This window comes from Plodia interpunctella, chromosome 2, assembly GCF_027563975.2.
Source record: "Plodia interpunctella isolate USDA-ARS_2022_Savannah chromosome 2, ilPloInte3.2, whole genome shotgun sequence".
In the NCBI taxonomy this organism is placed as follows: domain Eukaryota; kingdom Metazoa; phylum Arthropoda; class Insecta; order Lepidoptera; family Pyralidae; genus Plodia; species Plodia interpunctella.
In genome coordinates this window covers 6,947,942-6,970,830 of record NC_071295.1, presented here as the reverse complement: position 1 = coordinate 6,970,830, position 22,889 = coordinate 6,947,942, and the positions used below count along the sequence as shown (strand labels likewise).

The window sequence follows — 22,889 nt, the reverse complement described above, 5'->3', positions numbered from 1 at the left end:
ACGTCAGGCAGCCGGTGGATTGGAAAATCACAGCTGATTCTTCTTGTTTTTCACGGTGTCACATGGCCGAATGAAGCTGGGAACATAATATCAAACTACAAATCCAATTCAGCTCACAATAAAACACTCTGTAATAAAACTTCGTTCAATAAAATTAATCTTTTGATCTGGAATTCTAGAATCCGACATTTTATGGCAGTCGAGTTTCAAACGTGGCTTGCCTATTCTAGCTAGGTGCCTTCGGAATTGATACAATAAATTGGAAACTAACCCGGTTGGCGGTACGATGTGTGCAGTGGCGTAGCTGCCTTAGGGTTAGACGGTGCTGTGCATAGGCTTCCTATGCTCAGAAGCAATCGTACTCTGAATTTTTTTCGAAGTACATGTATCAGTTATAACATTGTAAATAGCCACATTTTTGTTTCTTATGGAGTAGTAGAGGAAAGAGTTTCGAAACTCGAAGAGCACACTTATATTTTTCTTTCGTTCCCAAATCAAATTAATTACAATGTAACACTATAACAAAGCTTAAACGGCTTAATTCGGAGTCTGACCTTTTCTGCACCAAGTGGACAAGTAAAAAAAGATATGTATTTATTTCCTTTTCTAAAATTGTGTTTTTACAAAATGATAGTGAGGGCCTTAATTCTGACTCCAGCACTTGTGCCTATGTCAAAGCAATAAAAGCCTCTACAGATTCGAAGGTATTCAAGGCTCAGCATATTTTTGTTGGTGTCTCAAATTGTTTTACACTAGAGCCTATGGTATTCTAGCTACGCTACTGTAAATGCGGGTAGGTAGCTCCCATGCAGATCTCAGCCTTTCTTCTCGTCGGCCGCATTCCCTGATCAAATTGAAAATTCCAAAGGGCGTACTATAAAGTATGTGCAGCGTATATTTTATGAATGAAACATAATTGTTCATCAAATTATACGATAAAGATAAAAGCAGAACGTGTACTAATTAATTTTCTAATCTCTCATTAATAATAACTAATACTCTATTTCCATAATCCTTTAACTTATTTTATAACATGTAACGATATTGTATACTTGACCTGACAATCAACATTTTACCATAAAATCCATGTTATTTTCCACTATAAAGTACATAGGTACCGATCGCTTCATTTATGAAAATATTGCAGAAATTAATGACCCGGCGACACTACGCGTGTCGCCTGTCGATTTTCAATCTCGATTTTGCTCGTAAATTGATAATAAATATGCGTTCAAAAGTTTTAATATGTGAAAAGAAATTTATTCACGGAGAACATGTCCTATCAAAATATCTCGGGCAACACGTTATGTCGGCACATTCTTCTCCTAAATTGAAATTCTCGAACGTTCCCTTCAGCTAGATGGGGTCAGGAGCCAAAAGACAATTTGAATGTTCGATTAATGTGATCAAATATAATTTTTCTTGCTCGCTTGTACAATATTAACAGTGTTACTAATATTTTGATTTAGTCACATGTTTGTTTAATCGTATACCGGATTTTTTCACTATTCTCGGAAAATTAATTTGGAAAAATTAAAAGTAATAATATATTAGACCTAATGTATCTATTTAATTTAATTATTTCTGTGAAAATCTCTCATAGTATGATGGTAAAAAGTGTAAGTAACATTAGGATAATGTCTACATTTAGAACATTTTATCATTGATGCTACTAAATTATGCAAAAGAAATAAAGTGGTAAATCCACAAGTATTTATTTATTTTATCTATGATCAAAACGTATTTTTATTCCTATTAAATAACGTCCACACTTGAATATACACATGAAGTAGAGTAAAATTCTATTCAGTGGAAAAAATCAATACCGCTATCAAAATGCAGTGGCCGATCAAAGGCCAGCCCTCAAAGGATGTTCCGTGCGCTTTCGGATCAGTATACGGTACCAAAGCGCGATCCTATTGCGTACGTTCCTGTAGAGTACGAGATCTTGTTTACAACTGGACACTTGTAGACACCCTTTCTTATCCGTTTGTTGAAGTTTATCTGGCGTCAGCACTGTTTTGGTTTTGCTTCGAGGTGTTTATTTTTATATCTATTTGTTATTGGTAAAAAGGGCTTTTTTTAGAAAATGTTTAATCTCTAAATGAGTTTTTTCCTCTCTCTCTCATATCCGGTTTCGTTCGGGACTGTGATACCACGAAGCCCGGGATCAAAAGACTGGGTAAATATTATACTAAATGCACTAAAAATAAATAAATAAATAAACACGTTTCCGTGACACAGTTTATTTGTTTACCAGATGAAATGAAAGAACACTCCGGATTTAAATTTCAAACATGCGAACAAACTCTCATAGTCATAATATTGCTAGGGTCTCTAACTTCTATGCACCGTCCGGCGAGCATCAACTTCAAATACACACTACTGCAAACTCTTTCGAGCAAACCAATTTACAGCTATTCTATACCGTTTTATGTACACTTTGCTCTCAACTGCGCCCGTGGGCCTCTTATATGTAAAGACTCTATGCATATTATATCATCCTGTTGGAGGCTTCGCGAAAATAAACCAGATAAAAGAATGTTTTTCCGTAGTCATCCTTTGATGCTCTCTCTGTGTTATTATATTATATTACTTTGTTAGTGAACTTACTTGAAAGATCAGTGTGTCAGTGGTTTAATATAATATTTTGATTGTATCACCAAAAAATTATTTTTGATTTTTTTACATTGTATTAAATGAAATCCCGTTTCACGTATGCCTGTATGAACGCGATAAACTCAAAAACTACATGACTTAGTGAAAACCATACATGATTTTGGTACGGTTTTCACTAAGAGATAGTGTGATTCTTGAGGAAGGTTGTGGTGTATTTTATTATGTTTTTACCGAGCGAAGTCGGGACGGCCGCTAGGTTAAACTACGCAGACGTTATATATGTTATACGTAAATAAAACAATAGAACCATTTTAAAGTAAATCTTTTTATCTAGGCTTTGTTAACCACAGAATTTATGTAGTATTGAACCTGTTAGAATACACGCGGTTATCGCCTAACCACCATCGAAATAACTTTTAGAATCGCGTGGAAACTTTTTAAAATTACCATAGTCTGAATACAAACGCGCTGTTTATAATATCGATAACATTGGGATTTATGGCTGTTTACTTCCTATATACAAAATAATGCAAAATATTATGGAGTATGTTGACACTCGCCAATCTGTAGTGATTCTATGTGGTGAGTCATTGCCAAATACTCCTCACCTTCTCAAACTGTAAGTTAAGGTCGCTACCTAAACATTGAGGATATTAAAATGACTTTTCTAAAATCTTTGTGTAGTATCAACTATAATAATGTTAACAATGCGCTGTGATTTTGGTGAGCAAAATCTTCTGTCAATCATAACGTTTTTCTCACTGAAAAAATGAATTACATATGACTTAAAAACATTATGCGGATCTAGTATAATATTTTATGACTTCCAGACGATCTGAAGCGAGTATTCATTCCACTACATGAAACCGTACAAAGTCATTTTAATCATAACTTATGCCGATACCGTAAGAGTTGAACTAAACTATATTAGGTATATTTTTCATGTTCTCACGCTGCTTTGAATAAAAATAAAAATTAAACAAGAGTCATAATAGAAAGTAATAAATAATATGATATTTTATGCAAACATTTCGGAGCTCGCTTGAATAACTTAAAAATTGAGATGCCCGAATAATAAATTTTGTAGTTATTCTCTTTTTCGGATGGAATAAATTTACATACATTGAGGAAAACAGTAACTATCGTTCCTCTTCAGGCTATTTTTCACTCATCGCTCGAGGGGTAATATTCAACCGCATTTCCAGTTACTGTGCAAAGAACTGTGACCATCTATGCTCAGTTCATAATGTAAAAACTATTTATTTTAGTTATTAAATAACTTCCTATATTTTTTCTAGTTTAGATTCATGCTTGATAAACCTTTTACTACAGTTATCCCAAATAATCACAAGTAATCATACAATGGTGTCATCCATTGTATATTCTTCCTATATTTTTACGCGTTATAAAATATGACCAAACCTAAGCAAAACCGTCTTTGAAATGACGAAACAGATTGTAAGTCGCTAAAGTAATTTCGGGAATAAGATGAAGCAATTATTTAGCTTAGTCATGCATTGTATTTTCGCTCATTAGGTGTATATTTATTTAATTTACAACGGCTGGGGGCCGCCGATAAGCTGTGGAGCGTGCGCGCCTGCGAGTTCGTCGACTGAATAACAATGCAGTGGCGCGCTAAAACCACGCTTTTATATCACCATAAGTCACACAAAAGAAATCTATGAAAACGCAGATTGCTAACTACAATCTTTGAAACTCAAGCTCATGTGTGAATAGTTTATCAGAAAAAATCATACTTATATTCCCATTAGTGACTTAGTCCAATTTACATGCTAAATATTGATCGCACATTATTGTTTTAATTATAAATTGGATGAACTATTCAACCATATTTTTTCACCCTCAAGGTGTAATGTTCAAATTCCAATGTATGGTTTTCCGACAAACACAGATACAGGCAGGTACAGACCTAAACCTAAAATTTCGTATTTAAATGTATCACTTTAAAAATGACAAGGTCTCATACAAACTTCTAAGCCCCTTTTTACCACTGTAGAAATGGAATTCCTAAAATTTTTGCTTTCAACATTTAGAAGGATTTTATTTATTAACTGATGCCACTTAAGTAAACATTCGCGTAATTATTGACGAAGATGTTGAGTATAGTTTTCTCAAGATGAATGAGTACAGTACATAATACATTTATATATCCAGTGCTCGCGCAGCATTTTAGCAAAATTTTATACCTCATCTCGTCACACGTCGTGACGGCCTTCCTGGCGGGTGTGTAGTGAAATTGCGTTAAAATTTTCAAGAAAATTGTATTGCTGATTTAAAAAAAAACTACAATAGTTTTGATATTACTTTCATCGGTTTTATTAGGGTAAAACACGCTATGTGTTTTTGACCAATATTTGTGCATTAACGTATTTTGATGAAATTAATCATATTGTTTTATCCTATTCAGTTTATTAACTCCTAAATTGACTGCGTACCTATAATAATACTAAATTTCTAACACGTAACGTACATAAGTTTTGCAATTTAATTTCTCAAACCCGAAAGGACAAAGCGTTTGAAACAATGCAAATAGTATGTGCTATCATGTAATCTTGTAATTTAACCCAAAAAACAAAGACGGGCAGCAATCACGTGCGGAGGTAAATACAATTAACACAAATTAAAAGGGTTTGTTAGTAAACATAACTTGGTGAGAGCATAAAATAATGTAATTACAGAAATATTTTATAGGTCTTTTTTATTTATTAATACTCTCACATACTTCTATGTCTGTTTATTTTACATCGATGAATTTACTATAAGAACTTGATTCACACGCAAAATGATTATCATCTGCCTACTCTGTTTTCATAAGACTAGTTACCAAAATATTTTAATATACTTAAGTATTTCCCGAGCGTTTATTCAAGACAGCTCTAATTACTTTAACGACCTCGGTGGCGCAGTGGTAAAGTGCTTGCCTGTGAACCGAGAGGTCCCGGGTTCGATCCCCGGTCGGGTCATGATGGAAAATGATCTTTTTCTGATTGGTCTTGGGTCTTCGACATTTATCTATGTATATGTTATAAAATATAGTATCGTTGAGTTAATATCCCATAACACAAGTCTAGAACTTACTTTCATATATTTATTTATTCATTTATATTTACTAACTCTAAATGGCACTATAATCGAATAGAAACGACGAAACACACGTACAACATGCTGTATAAGTTGACCCGCGTCACTGTTGAAGCGCAAAGTGCTCGATAACCGAAGCGACCGCAGCCTATCGCTTTTTGATAGCATCACTTTGCCCAACTTGCCAGCTGGCGGCCATTAGATCCTGGATATTGAAAAAGTGGCCGGCCGACCGATAGCTATAATGTGTAGTATATTAGAGATACATGTGTTGCCGATATTTTCGAACTCAAACTACTCGAATTATTTATTAACTTTTACATTATGTGTGATGAGTTACTTTAAAAACTTAATTATAAATCTCTCTCTCATCTTAACGTTTTCCCGGTTCCTTCCGCCCTTGAGGATCGGAGCCCAGGGTTAGCTTTCCAACTTTTTCTCCTCCACTTCTCATGGTGTTCGACATCATTTAAACCCTTGCTAAATAGAATTTATAATTTATAAATTCCTAAAGTGCATGTTTTTCGCGAAAGTAAAGCGGAAGACAAAACTTGTTTTGGGCGAGACTTCTATTAACTTGTATTTATTACAGCAGAAGTCAATGAATAATATATCCACCTTATAAATCCATTCTAACCATACTAGGCTATCTGTTAATATGATAACCGGCGGAAAATTGGTTTGATATCCGCAAACATGTATTTAATCCGCATCACGTATGTGGGGCACACTTGCTTCGCCCCACACAATACGAATATCTGCTTTAGTATCTGATTTTGAGGAATAAAAATGTTGTTTTTTATATCACAAAATCTATACATGTGAAATTATTTTATTTTAGAAATAAAATCCTTTGGGATATCCAAGTTTCGATACCATTCATATGTCATAATGAAAATCAATCTTATGTATTCTTAAATTGTATTAACAAAAATACTTTTTAACAATTAATTGCACTTTAGTGCGCACAAAACATAATCTGCATCAACAACTTAAAACTGAGAATATGCGCAAAACTGAGCCACATTATATATACGTTAAAAATATATTGTAAACGTAATATATTTTTAACGTATATATAACGTATATATAACTCAAAGAATATAAAACTGCTTATGTATTTATTTATTTTTTACTTTTAGTTACTTTGCCAAAAATAATTGTCAAAATAATATATATTTGTTCATCGAGCATTATTTCATTGAAACAGTGCCTAATTACAAAAATACAAAAATACTAGGAATATTTTCATTGAAAGTTCTAAGTCATTATATAAGTATAATAAATCCGTTTTGATTAAATTCAATTACGGGCTTATACTTTTTTGCTAAGGGAAGTTCTAAATTTTGACATTTTATCTCCTTATTGCTAAGTACTATTTACTACTAGCAAATTAGAAAAGAAGACGTACATATTTTTAATCTTTGACGTAGGTAGTTATCATAAAAAATGATTTAAATGCGTAGATGTTTATATAGAACCAGGTGAAGGTATTATATTTTCAGAGGAAGACCTTGTTTCAAAGGTCGTGGTGTGGGTGGGTTCCTAACTTGCATTTATTTATGCAGTACTTGCATTCCGGTATGAAGAGTGAGGGAGACAATGTAATAAACACGAATTATCACAGAAGAGAGGCTTATGAAAGCTTAATAAAGGGCGTAAAAAAAGCTTACTGAAATGATGATGACAAAATATCATGCTATAATTATACGTAAGTATACTGGTATCAGGCACTCTCATCATCAATAGCCATTTAGATGTCCCCACTGCTGGGGCACTGGACTTCCTTACGGATGAAAAGGAGATTGGGCCATGGCCCACCTCACGGGCCCATTGTGGATTGGCGGGTTTTAACGACTGCAAATACAACTGAGATCAACGGCTCTATGTACCTTTCGAAGCACATAAGAGCTCAAGATAATTTTGATCACCCATCCAATGACCGAACATTGTGAGAGTGTCTTAACCTCAACTATCACAGGCCGAGCGCGCTAAATACAGCGCTTAGCGCAACATTAAGCTCCTCACACTGAAAACATAATATATGTAGTTATCAAAATCTGTTCCATAAAGCCTCATTTACCAAATGTTCTCGATGCACCATACCTATACACAGCCACAGATATAAAAACATTTACACGGCAAGCCAAGCTTTTGTTTTTTTGTACAGACAATGCACTAGCCGTGAATTTTCTTTCCCCAGCTTTAATTGTTATTCGGTTTTATCGGCAGTTTCTTATATTTATCCAGCGCAGGTAATTCGTTTACCCCTGAGAATAGTTTCAACACGTGCCACGTCCCGACGAATCTACTGTAATGGACTTTCTGTCCGCACAAATGCGGTGGCTCCATCATATCGGCTTACTGCTACTTTTAAAGTTTCTTTTGAAAAATTAAACATCCGTTGAAGTTTTTCAGGGTTTTATGATAAATTTGACATATTTAAATTACTACATTTATGTGTCTACCTACCTGTTAAGATTTAGATCGGGTTTTGTGGAATTTATGAGAGATTTCTCTATAACGTGGATTTCTTGTATCCACATCCTGCTGTGGATATTACATTATCTGCCTCATGATGTGTCTAACTATATAATGTTGCCCGTTACTGTAAATAGTGTATAACCTGTAATCGTACATTAAAAATTATTATTTCGATTGAAAAAAACACAATAAATATAAAAATTCTAATATGGTCTTACAATACTTTCCGTGAATGTCACATATTCACGTTACATTACAGAAACAAAGGGGTTAATCTAGGAAGTCTTATTACTATAATTTTAGTTATACGGTACAACGAATTTAAAGGGGTTCTTATTTCATTAATATGACAAGCTCGTCGCATTAAATTTCTTGTTTCTAAAAATTAGGAGGACAGAATCTGTTCACATTTCAAAACTTAGCAGACGACCCTGCAATTAAGTCACTCGAAATATTTAATGAACAGTGCTAGTTCGTGGCGGAAATGACACTTAATCGGCTTAACTTCGCCTCAAAACTTACCCAGCGATCTTCTTCCCCCTCTAGCATCCCCTCTTAATATCTACTGCATCAAAGAAGTTGGAGAATGTGCAATTATGAGATTGTTTTAATTTATAAACAATGTTGTTAAAGAATTCCCCGCTCTAAGTGAACTTGGAAACCCCAAACAGGATTGTCGGTTTTGCTCGGAATTGTTTCTCATTTATTGCTCCGCCCGAGGAATTTTTCTGTTATTAATGCCCACTTGATATTGTTAGGAATTCGTTACATATTTTTTATGGTTCAGTTTTAAAAGAAATTAAACAGGTATTTATAAAATGAACGTTAAAAAATCTGTATTTCTATCTATAAATAGTATGCATACTGTACTTAGTAGTTGTTAATATCTGAAAGTAATGGTCAATAAATGGTCACTGTGAATTGAACATATACTTGTATTGCGTCATCATGTTAACAGAAGGTATTCCTATAAAAGCACTGTAAAATTGACAACTACATTTGAGCAATAAAATTTTAAATCTACAATAATTTCCCTCTAAACATCGTCGATAACTAGATTATATATCTTAGATTATTGTCTTACGCTTACACACACTATGTAACTGTTAGTAGTTATTGTTTCGCATTATTAAGATTTGTAACTGTATATGCAATGCGCTGTAATCTAGTAGAGTTAGTTTGGGGAAACTGTAAATTTAATTATATGATATATTAGATTCGAATGATAATATTACATTACAGGTTATAATTCTACTGTTAAATATTTAATAATAAGTTGATCTAAAATTGACATAACTCTGCTGAATTATTTTTTATTCAATACCATACTAGAATTTTACCATATACTAGAGCTACTTCTAATAAATAAAATATATTTTTACTCATTTTACTCAAGTCTGTTTTAACGCCAATTCTTAAATTAATTTGATTAATATTTTACACAGACAGATTTTTAAAAATACCAGAATTGTTGATCAATTTAATGATATATCATTACGACCTCAAAACCTACACGAAATTGGTATTCAAATTATAATAACACAACTTTCGAGTATCATCAACGAAGGCTGATTCTACCTAAAATACTCAAACAACAATAACAAGGGCACATCTTCGACTGCGTCCGAAATAAGTTAGTTCAAACATTTAACTAGTTGGGGCAAAGCCGAGGGGCAGACTAGTGTGAAGTGCAGCTTCGCCACGGAGAACTTCCACGTAACGACTTCAAAAACGACCATTTCAATATTTGTTTTGTAAAACAGTTTGTTTTCAAGAGAGCGTTTAGTTCTTTTTCGCGTTGATTTTATTACCTTTTAAGTTATTTACACTGCGATCGTAGTTTGTGGTACAGTCTGTGTCGTGTGGCTCCGCCGTAGAATCGGACCACTATATGTCTTCCCACTAGCCTAGGCAGCTGATAGGCAACAATAGCGTTCCCGATGAGCATGGACGTAAGGCAGGAGGCCGAATGTTCAAAATTTTATGGTTATTTCTTACGCTCCTTTCTTCTTACGCTTACGCGGGCTTCACGGCATCACAGCCCCGAATGCACCCGAGTTTATGCATAGATGCGAGACAATTTGTGGTACAATCTAGACGGTCTTGTTTGGAGATCGCACGCTTTGTAGGGTGAATTCCAGTTTGGCTAGGACACTGCAAACATTGAATTACTTTGAAGTCTGGTCAGTAAGAAAGATAATTTATCAACTTCGAAGCAAGCTATGTGATTTGCTAAGGCAAATGGGTCAATGACAACGGGTCTGCGAATCTTAAATCTTCTTTCACTCGTTAAGAAAGAACCATTTAGGACGAATGAGGTTGTATTTTCACGTACAATCTACTTATTTATTATGCGCACAATCTATTTAATACAGGAAATAAAACTAGAAACGAAAGGATTTTTAGATTCCATCGCTAAGGTACTGAATGCGGGCGAAAGCTCATTTAAATTTTAAACTGGTATGAATTATGAGATATAAAAAATGTTGTAACTGTGGTACCAAGTATATAGGTAATCGGCTTATTCTTGAAAGACCAATTGGGATTTTTTAGTGTAGGTATATTATAGCTATCACTAGTGTCAGATTTTATTCAAATTGCCTAAAGGCAAGTAGTCGCTTATAACCAGTATGCGATTATTGGAATACAACAAACGTTTAAAAAATGTTACATCTGATTTTTGATGACCAGCTAAATATATCAGGAAACCAGAATGGAATTTCGCAGACGATTAACTTAGGTACCCCCAGAAGAAGTTTCCTGTGGATAATCGCTTTAATGATGAATCAACGTTTTTTTTTTCTACTTTTATAGATATACATATATGACTATCTATGTAAGATGTTTTACGTACCTATTTCGTTATTTGAATTTGTATTTTTTTTTTTGTAACTTCGATTTTCGTGATTTTACTGAATCAACAAAAGTTTGCCTCTGTGGTATACATGTATTAATATGCCACAGTGTTTTTCTTTTTATTATCATTAATGAACAATAGAACAATTTACTTTTAAGTAAAGTGGAATGTAAAGTGGTAATGGAAGTTAACTCAAAAATTTCTCATTTTGACTTTATCGATATGCGTGTACTTATTTGCTGTCTATACCATATAAGTCGTTGGTAACCGTACGGCGCGTTCGGTATCGACACCACCGCAGCAAATTGCCACAGATTTACTTTGCCCTGTTTATTTGGCCGATTTGGTTTAATCTTGTGAATTATTTATCTGTTCCTACTCGTTTTATTCAATAAAATGGAACTCCTACTTTTTATCATTTATACAGTGGTGCAAAGTAAGTCTATTGTAAAAAAACTTTTGCGAACTCGCTCTAAATGTGAACTATAATTTGAGTCATAGATTTTAATCATTTCTGCACTAGTGACGTATACCATATAAAAATCTTATTCGATCTTACTTCTTATATATACCTACAGTATTTATTTTCTAAAACTAAATTATTAACATCAAACATATTCTCAATCTTAATTCATAGAACAAGAATATCAGATTATATTCTTATTGTTTTATATGATATATCATATTATATTAAAGAATAAGAGAAACAAGATAATCATCAATTTGGTCTGCAATCTAATACTAGAACTTTCCGATCTTTTAGTGCAACTACAACAATAGAACATAATTCAGTATGCTCGAAGCCGGCAAGAGAGGCCGAACGAATCACTGAACCAAATTGCAAATGAAGCGGTGCCAGGGACGGCCGACTGTGATTGGTTCCGCTGAAATGTTACCCGCAACTTCTGTTAAAGGGAATACACAAAATTGTAACCTTATTAAACATTTAGTTAATATATATGATATATTTTATTTATAAATTACAAATCCAAACACAGAAACTGTATACAAATATGTATATTTCCTTAGGTTATTGCGGACTCTGGTGTTGGGTTTTATTTGTTACCATCTATCTTCTTTTTCTGGACGTATTTTTAAATAGAATTATAAGCTCCTAGTAAATAATATTTGTACATTAGTTTAACATTCAAACCCAAATATATCTAAAAAATTAAACATGTTTCTAAATTACTAGTCATTATAAAGCGGCCGTTTGAAAACGCCGTACGTAGATATGTTTTCCAAACTGCGTTGGTGTGTGAAACTTCTCTCCGGAGTACGGAACCGTGTTTGATAACTGTTAGTTTCACTTGCCAATCGTTAGAGCCTCTTATAACATGCTCTCGTCTATGAGTTGCTATAAGACCTTCCTTTTAAACGCAGAAACTTCGAATTTGACATTATGCTAATGATGGCATAAAAATAATCTATGCCAGCATCCGCAAATATGCTGCTACGAGTACACTACGTCAATTTAGCAACAACTCGCCTTTTAGTTACCTACAAAGGATCACGTTACTCCCATTTTAGTGTGAACCGTCTGGTTATTTGATATTCACTGCAATCCCAAAAACCATTTCATTCGAAAGTACTCGCACCGTAAAACGCAAGGCTTTTAGACAGTGTTTATTTACACGAAGGAGTTTATTTTCAGCTTTCAATCCATTTGTCTTCGTCAAAACATGTCACACTAGCTGTCCGAACTGCTTTGCTCTCATGGGATTTAAAGGATTCTTTATAGCCTCTAGCCTTTTTTCTTTTTTATTATATTTCATAAACAGAAGTAACCTCCAGTGTAACAGTCCGGCATGATAACCATTTGGCTATAGAGATCGTCAAAACTTAAAACACGTTAATATCCGATAAATTGCGTACATAATACCAATATTATCAAATTGCGTGAATAAAATCCATTTCGCATATTACACGACAGTAATGTACTGACGACATCGCAAATAAATAAATCACGCTACTTATCTGGCCGGTAAAGCGGGTGAATGCAGATGCAATCTGGCGCGCCGTTCGTACATACCAATAATTTAGTACTACCAGTAGTACGAATAGTACGATCGCCATTCTACGAACGAATAGATAGTCCTCACTTCCGACACATGTTTCCTTGGACGGCAAGGAGCTGGTCACGTAGAATATTGACGCCCCCAGCTATCCATTTGCCGCGACAATACCTACAGAGTCCAAAGACACATTTTTATTTGGAACTCTCATATTTTGTTGGGTTGCTTCCAAGTTACAGTGCTACTTTGTAATCAACGGTGAGACCTGTGTATTTGAAAAATAAATTCTTAGTATTGTTTGTTTATAATTACTGGCCACTTAAAGAGCTTCTCTCTTCAAAAAGGAATAATTAAGTGCCCTGTAATGTATACAGCTACTTCCTCCTAACAGTTAGGTAAGCTGTGAATGTTGTAATGTACAATGTACTCGTATATTTTCTCCAATTCTAATCTTCTCGCAGTTGTTGAGAACTAGGTCCGTCAAATGTACCTCTACAAACTTAATTTCTCATATATATATATATATATATATATATATATATATATATATATATATATATATATATATATATATATATATATATATATATATATATATATATATATATATATATATATATATATATATATATATAGGTCCATTTGTCTGCACACAGTTTATATACGATTTCAGTGGACATAACCAATTATCAGACATATCGAAAATTAAAATTCGAGTATTAAATAAACATCCTCTGAATCATAACAAAAAATAATGCTACCTACAATTGTTTTTTACTGTTTTTTTCCGTAAAGAATTTTGTATAATGCGACCGCCCGATTTCATTTGCTGATAATGCGCTATTCGAATTTTACAAAAACTCGACTTTTGTGAACAAAATATTTGTTGGCAAAGAATCTTTATCTTTATTAATATATATTAAATGTTGTGATGCGATGTCGTCGTGATGTCAATGATAAAATTAATTTTATAAAATTTGTACAAACAAAGTTATTTAAAACTAAATTGATTTTGATATACCTATAACAAAATTAACATTTTCAGTTCACTACTTTTACATATTTCGGCTTTCGAAACTGATATTATTATGAAATTAAGAGTTGATTGCACGATACAACTTCAAAGTTGACTTTAACCTGCGCGCCACCGACATTTTGACAAAATGGTGTACTTTGCGTTATTCTGCACAGGTTAAAGTTAACGTCAAAGTCGACTGGTAAATCCACGCTAAAATATTTTGCAGTCGTTTCCGAACTTCCTTCGCGCCATTTATGCAAATCTGAATCGTCGCAGACGGTGGCGGACGAAAATCACTTACCGCTTCAGTAAGCTAGCGATATCCCGTTCAGTGCCAGGGAACCCTCCTGAATACAAAAAAATCAAATAACCAAAGAGATTATTTATTCATCTCAATATTTGTGCTGTTACAATGTATGACTTCACAAGCAATTGTGTTACGTTAATATCCGATTGTGTTACGTGCCCATGCCGGCTATCAATTTATAATTTAAAATAATAAGCTAATTTACATAATATTTCTGCTTGAGGTAATTTTAATAGTCATTTCAATCTAGCCAGATCTCCTTCTTATTAATTAATTAGTCTATATATAAAATATATCGCACAAAATTAGATAAATTTATCTACGATTGCTTTGACATTATCTACCAGGCAACCACTAGACCGAACAGAGATTGCTAGTGACCTTAATTTGACTGATATTTGAACCTCCGCTTTATAAAATATAGTCTAGTATCCACTGACCCATCGTAATTATTGGACCTTACCTACATGGTAATGATCTATTCGACTTCCCATTAAAAACAGACAGGTTTTTTACGTCATTTCCACTAGACTAGCAGAATTTGATCACAAAGGTTTTACCTACCTACGTAGAGGTAGTGTCAAACAAATTCATAGAAAAAAGGCCAGTGTGCACATTGGATATAAAAAATTGTGGTAGGTCTAATAAGCCACGTAAATTATATTCAAAAAGACATTTTGTGTCAAATGTCTAGTGTAAAATCTATTACATTTTGTGTAACAATAACTTTGTATTATATTCTTTTTTGTTCCAGCCCTAGGTCTGGAGCCAGACTTCCTCTATCCCCTGGAGAATGTGACGATCGCCCAGGGTAGGGACGCCATGTTCACCTGCGTGGTAAATAACCTCGGGGGTTACAGGGTGAGTGGCGACTCCGCCACTGCCAGGGTGTGTATCAGACTGATCTACAACTAGCCGATAGAGGAGCACTTCCACTGAGCACTTTCGGGAAGAGATCTATAATGATATAAAATTTTCACTTCATATGCTCGTAAAGTTTGAAATTATTATTAGATTTAAACCGCCTAAAATTAGATTTTTAACTCTAAAGCATAAAGTAAATTTTTTGTCTAGAATTTTTTTTTGTTCAACAAAATAAAATATAATAAAAGTAAAATCTTCATCTAATCAGCTTATAATTGGTCAGCAATTTAATTGTCTAAGATAACTTAGGCGCGTAAGTAAGTCAACAAATATTAGTAAATTAGGATTCATATTCTAATCTCAATATTTCTACATATTTCCCTTTTTTTGTTAATCATGTTTATTGTCAGTTGTTTTACAAAAAGCTATTTTGCTGATATCAACCAATCGAGCGACTTTACCACCAACTACTACTAGTAGTCATTTCACATTTATAAATTTAAATGGACCATATCAAAATGTTCGTACCCTTGTCTATTCATAAATGAATAAATTATTGATAAATATCCTAAACACATATTAATAATGAATTATGCTCTAAAATATTGAAACATTTTTGGCTCAGAATTCCAACCAGCAGCATTAAAATTCGCCTAGCTACATTACTGGCAAAATGTAAGCACAATATTCAAAATTGTGGATGTCGGAAATGTTACATTTTAACACTGCTTACCGCGTAGCATCATTAGCCGCTGTTTTACTGCACTTATATGACAGACAGATAATTCTATTTATTATCTATAATACCAATTATCTATAAATCCACCACCATCGTAGTTCCTTTTTGGAAAATCCGAAATATAAAGATGTAATCTTTTATTCACACAAAAGATAATCTAATTGACCAAATTATCTTTACTGATTTTAAAAATATATTTTCAGAAAAACTTAAAACAATGAAACTCATTAACAACATGTTAAATATAAATCGAACTAAAAATTATGTAACTTTAGTATATTTTTGTAATAAGTTACGTGTCAACATTATAGATCTCTCCCACTAGACCTCTGCACTGACTTCCACACTTCTGTAGCACACAACCTTCAATGCACTTCTTAAGCACTCTTTAAACCTACGAGCACTTAGGCTATCTCTATCCTAGCATAGAGTACACCAATAATAATATTTGCACAATAAACTTGTACCTAAGTTTGTCCACAATAGTGTTGTAGAGTTAGCACACCGACTTACACTTGTGCACTAGATACTAACTAGCTCTAAAATTTGAGAATATTGAGTAGAATATTGCGATATTCTTGAATTTCCCAATGCACAATAAATGTTATCGTTTGACGTAAAGCATGTTATATACTTGCACCAATAAATAATAACCAATAAACGATCCTTTCTGAACAGACTATTAGAATTTAGAAAATTTGCATTTTTTATAATATTCTAATCTGTCAAAGTCATAGTACGGATAAAATCACAAAGGCGACTTTCGCTAAATAAGGAATTTAAGTTGCCAAATAGTCACTTTAGGAAATTAAAATAAAGCCGGGGCAAACCCCCTCGGTCCCCGCTCAATCATTTCGAGAGGACTCTCAAACTGTCCCGGGAGTTAATCTAGAACACTATCTTCCAACCATTCGATTCGACAACCTATAAATTATTCGTGTTTTATTTCTGAACGACTTCTAACCTATATAAATATAGAAGAAGACATTTTCACATAACACTTTGTATCTTTTTATTTGAAATGAAAACGAGAAACATTTCGCTTAATTACAACAGTCAATATTTTCTTTCAGTTCTTGTTATAACGTCATAACAACTTATGTTAACATAATAACAACACAAGCGGAAAGGAAAATATCCGCAAGTTTATTACAGTACGAATCGAAAGGGATAAATACTTATAGCAATAGTGAATCGTTCCGCTAAGAAACAAGATTCGATAATAGTCTCTTTGGGGCCGTTAGAGCGGTCACTCGATTTCCTCTGATATACTATTGGCTTCACTATATCGTCACTTATTTGCTTCACATATCGATTTTCGTAAGTAATTACACAACACTAATAACATATTGGGACGTGCTTCTTTCCCTAGTGCCGACTTTGGGAAGATTTATATATTAGGTTGGTAGTCACTAGGGACTCGACTTTTAATCTCTTATTTATACCAATAGTAATTCCAAGTCATAAGTAGGTATATTTCTAATAGCACAGTAATCGCATGCACAAAATACACTATCAATAGAAACACCTCACTTCGATATGCACCGCTGGTATGGATGAGTTCAAACTTGGTAACTATATCTTCCTATTATTCATTTCGTTTTTATTTTATTTCGTGTTCTTTTTACGAGGCAAATTCATATATGATTACATGAAACTACTATACATTTTTCTTCTAATGACATTTAAGAATATTTGCCGAAATGTGAAATTGCATCGTAATATTTAAACTTGTAATCCTTTCGTTTGATGTATGAGGTACCTAACAAAAATGAAGTCAAACAAGCAAAAAGTTTAGAACAAAAATGAAAGGGTAACAAGTCTTTTGATAACAAAACATAAGCATTAAAGTGTTTCTGTCGCTTATGCCGCACTTTAATGTTTTAAATGTTAACTTCCACTACTCCTATTAGTACACACAGCTAGTGTTGTTTCTTGCACAAGCACTATAATAAAACTCTTGTTGACTCGTAGCGGTTTATGTTACTTGAACTGCACAAGAAAATTTCTGTAGTGTTATTTTTGCACATGATTATTCGTACCTATATAGTCACTAATACTACTAATACTAATAGTATTTAAAATATATGTGTTATGATATCTACTGTAATCATTTATATTTCGAACACAACCTTAGATTTGCATAATAATCTTAATTATTCCTATGATAGTTTTGTTGATATATTTTTCAAAACTAAATATTTTTAGATGAAAATAAACGTGAACATTTTCGCAGGCAAGTGAATATAATTTTCAACAATAAAGTTTTAATATCCAAGTTGTATGTAGCGGACCAGTGTGTAGAATAAAACGCCATATTTCTGTTCCTTTTTTGTTACGCGCTATGCAGGAAATTAGCTTCTATTGCGATGTCGACGCTTTTGGTAAAGCGGGCGAAACGAGTACCGTTTTCACAACGCTCATGTCACGTAATATTGAAAGCACAGAAGGAAAACACATTCCTGTTGAAATGTTATCTATTTAAAATAAAAATAAACAACTTTATAATATAATAAAATTAGATCAATTCAAAAGGAAATATTACGTAAAGTGTTTTTCTTAACATAGCTGGTACATACTTCATTTGTTACAGATTTATTTATGCTCTAAATAATTACGAGCGCCAGTAAACAGTTTGAGTATACGTAGAATTAACCTTACCACCACAAAGTATTTCTCTGTGCTCTCTGTATTCAGTGTCAGTGCCGTTTCCACAACGCCCGTGCCGGCTCATAGCGGCGACCAGACGAAAATGTAATTAAAAATTCCTCGAGCATTTTGCTGGGGAGTTCACAACAAGATAGTGTTGCAGCTATCGCCATGACTGCCTCCTGGGAAGCCTCCGCTTGTAATTAGACTTGTTCGCCTCTAAAATTCTCCATCGGAATTTTTCACAATTTGCACAATTTGCGATTATTGCGGCGGGAATGAGGCGTTTTAACACCACTGTGCAGCCAAACTGTGCCAGTTCTTTGTGATCTGATATAGCGAAAACATTTAACGTCAAGTTTGGTACCTATTGTGTAATTGCATTAGCACATTGATATTTTTTGAAAAAATAAATTGAATCAGACTGTCAATCAGACCTATAAAAATAACTATTTATTATCAATCTTCGAAGCTTAAAAAACAATATAACTAGGCATTCTTTTAATAAATTTCGTGTTCTAACCTTTCTGCTTATGCGTTCATTGGGATGTCAAATCACGTGTTGCTGACGCGTCGCGTCGGGACGCAGGTAGCGTGGATCAAGGCGGACACTAAGGCGATCCTGGCGATACACGAACACGTGATCACAAACAACGCCCGACTCAGCGTCACCCACAATGACTTCAACACGTGGACACTCAACATCCGAGGGGTCAAAAGGGAGGACAGAGGACAATATATGTGCCAAGTTAATACAGATCCCATGAAAATGCAGGTAAAATATTACCCCCACACCCCTGTTTTAATTATACCTGCGGCAAATTTACGCGGGGAATACAGTGAATAAATAACGAATTTGTTATTACTGGTATAATTATTGCTCTTGGAGTAAAATTTCATATTTTAACAGATGCGAAATAAGTTTGTGTGATGTATTCTTCAGTTATTTATTTTTTATATGTTCAAAATCTCACATGTGTATATATTGCAGACAGCATTCCTAGAGGTCGTGATCCCTCCAGACATAATTTACGAGGAGACGTCGGGAGACATGATGGTGCCTGAAGGCGGGTCAGCCAAGCTGGTCTGCAAGGCGCGAGGGTATCCTCCTCCGAAAATCGTGTGGCGGAGAGAAGATGGAGGCGACATCATATCCAGGGGAGGACCACAGGGAAAAACGAAAGGTTTTATATTTAGATATCACTTAGCCTTACCTCCGCGATAGCTTATATTTGAAGACGGTCCATTAGCTATCTATTACCGTCAAAGCGAGACAGTCAGAAAGACAGACAGACTTTGCCACTTATAATAATACTACCAGCATATTAGAATACTACATGTTAGAATATTACTAGCAAGTATTATATCTATCTAGCTGATGCCCGCGACTTCGTTCGCGTGGCCGAAAAATTTTTGGTAAAGAGTTAAAATTATTAGAAAAACAGAAGATGCTCATACGACTGAAATATATATTTCCTGTAGTTTAGCTGGATCATTATGACTCTTCTTCAGGTGTTCCAGATATTCGATTTTTATACACCAACAGGAAATGCTCATCAGGCTGAACTTTTGTTAAGACGTCATTTCTATATTTCCTATAGTTTTGCTGGACCATCATAGGTCTGCATAAGGTAATCCAGATCTTCGATTTTTTTACCCCAACAGAAAGAGTGCTCATCAGGCTGAACAACTTTTGTTAAGTCGTTATTTCTATAATCCTATAGTTTAGCTGTTCAATCATGGGTTTACATCAGGTGTTCCAGATCTTCGATTTTTATATCTCAACAGAAAATGCTCATCAGGCTCAATTCTCTGTTACTATGACTCTATTGCCTAATTTTGTTTTTTTTTTTTGTAATTATATTCAATGTACAGGATTCTTTTTCTACTGTTTTATTATATGTATTGATGATGTAAAAAAATCCTTATCAGGCCTTATCAGGTTTTAGCACACCTTACCGTATATTACTGTACATTTTACTATTCTTTGAACAGTTTCAATCAGCTTTTAACTACTTTCTTCTACTACCGGCGCACCAACAAAGTTGCTAATACAGTATCAATTTCACTAGTAGCAAAAAAGTTACCTATAATATTTTATTTTATTAAAAAAAAATACATTATTTAGGTATTTATTACCTGAAAAATGGAAGAAATCATTGAAGTTATTTAACGATTGCGTGCCATGTCCGTATAATTTACTTTAATGAGTCTGCACTCGCCCTAACAACAATAATTACTACCGTAATTCGCCTGATAAAACCAGTAATCTAACTGATTTTGTAAACATGAGAAAAATTAAGTACAAAGTATTTCTTCGTGAATTTCTACGCGGTTTTTTGTGAGCTGCGCCCCGGGGCTTTGCTCCCATGGTAATTTCAGGACAAAAAGTACCCTATGTATCATTCCAGGTAGATTTTGCGTGAAAGAGTAACAAATATCTATTTTAGCAGCAGACAGAGCACACTAAAACACAATCATTGGTCTAGATTAAATAATATTTATTCTAAGTTATCATTATTATAACTATAATTTGACAAAGGTATGATTTAGACGCGGTTGTTCCAGTCAACTTTGACTTAACTTTAACCTAAATGCCGCCGCAGTCCAGTGGAACTGCGGGTTGATATGCAGTACTCATCAAGTGACAATAACCAATATCATGGAAACATTATATGATCCTAGCTGTTGCCCGCAACTCTGCACGTGGTAGCTCATGTAAGCCTTCGAGTAAACTATATTAATTTCAAATATAAACCCCAGCGATTTAACCGTAAAAGCGTGACAGAAAGATAAAAATAATTTCGTCTTTATAATATTAGTATGGATTCCTAGTATATGAAAAAAACATACAAAGCATTGCAATCTGCACTGGAGAATTTCCTTGTTTTTATTTTTCACTGTTTCAAATTCAATATTCCGTTAGGTTTTATTTTTGTAACCAACTTTTTTCAAATCTGACAAAAAATTTGTAGCGCTAAAATAATAAAGTTAAATATTTGTAACGAATAAATTCAATAACTACTATATCATTGTCTATGAAATTCGACGCAGAGAAAAACTAGACATTTAGTAGGACTACTTTTTATCACAAAAAAATGCTGCATGAATGCAAAGTCACCGGCGGCCGCTAATTATTTCAACTGATTGTATGTATGTAATTTTACATTCAGTCGTCGATTTTGTATTAAGGTATAATAAACCTCCAAAATTTACCTACATACATTCGCTTTTTATCATCTTTGAATCAAAACGTGCCAATAAGATACTGGTATATCGTCTTTCCTCGATGCCAGCGAGGACTTTTACTTGGTAACTTTCTTTCAGCAAACCCACAAAATGGTAGATAGTTATCTCCTGGCTGCTGGCTTTTTCCAGGACATGTTTCACAGGTTGGTCATAAAGTTGCCTTTAAGCAATGTATCGAACATATAGCGTTAAAAATTGTGTTTTACAAGTGCTGGATAGGGCAACGCACAAATAACTTCAGGCAGATTTATCCATTACTCAGTTTATCTGTTAGTTTTACAATATTATATTTTATCAGAAAGTTTCGAAACAGATGCTAAATCAGCGATTCGTGAAGCGGGACAGATTGAACGTTCTCCGAACAGCGATACAATTAACAAGCGTTATTTGAAGAACTAACTAACGGGTAAGATAAATCTCGGCTTAAAATATTCACTATTGAATCTTAGCAGTAAATCACACCGCAACTGCTATTACCATTCACACCGCCCCGCCTAATCCCACTGGATTACTATACCTCTAGACAGTCCGGGAATAATCACTTACTTACCTACTCATCTCTGTATTTCACTTCCACCAAATAAACTGATAAAGATGTTTAAATTAACAATTAGTTTCTCATATACTAGCTCCGGCCCGCGGCTCCGCCTGCGTGTATTTTTCACGGGAGTAGTTTTTTCCGGGATAAAAGGATAAAATTTTGCATACATGTTTGAAGTACGGTAGGTCCGTACTTCAAACATGTATGCAAAATTTTAAGACAATTGGTTGAGTAGATAATGCGTGAAAAGGTAATAAACAATAATATTATTATTAATATTTACGATTTGGAACTTAATTTTTGAAGTTCTAAAATTAAAGGTAGGTAATACATATAGATAGGTACTACATCTACCCATCCATTTCTTTACCATAATCGACTGGAGGGCGTGGATACTGCTTCAAAAAGTACCATTTTATATCCATCCGTCGATGTCGTATAAGGA

General features: G+C 34.0%; 1 protein-coding gene and 2 long non-coding RNA genes across 6 annotated transcripts in view; 1 reads left to right on the top strand and 2 right to left on the bottom strand.

The window, feature by feature from the left end:
• Nucleotides 1-22,889, top strand: part of LOC128678838 (lachesin-like) — a 64,831-nt gene that overhangs the window by 19,411 nt on the left and 22,531 nt on the right. For 2 of the 4 annotated variants that reach the window (XM_053760689.1, XM_053760678.1), the window contains exons 3-5: nt 15,157-15,290; nt 19,244-19,429; nt 19,646-19,838. In XM_053760689.1, coding sequence (XP_053616664.1) covers nt 15,157-15,290; nt 19,244-19,429; nt 19,646-19,838 — 513 coding nt within the window. Of the gene's footprint in view, nt 1-15,003; nt 15,038-15,156; nt 15,291-19,243; nt 19,430-19,645; nt 19,839-22,889 lie in introns of those variants that run through there. The other 2 variants (XM_064436731.1, XM_053760695.1) reach the window with 2 other exon arrangements.
• Nucleotides 2,225-2,948, bottom strand: LOC128678856 (uncharacterized). The gene is made up of 2 exons (XR_008405695.1): nt 2,851-2,948; nt 2,225-2,722 (listed from the first exon to the last, which is right to left on the bottom strand). It is a non-coding gene; the product is annotated as an uncharacterized LOC128678856 (long non-coding RNA).
• On the bottom strand, nt 12,142-16,531 carry LOC128678852 (uncharacterized). Its single transcript, XR_008405694.1, has 3 exons — nt 16,473-16,531; nt 14,397-14,442; nt 12,142-13,342 (listed from the first exon to the last, which is right to left on the bottom strand). It is a non-coding gene; the product is annotated as an uncharacterized LOC128678852 (long non-coding RNA).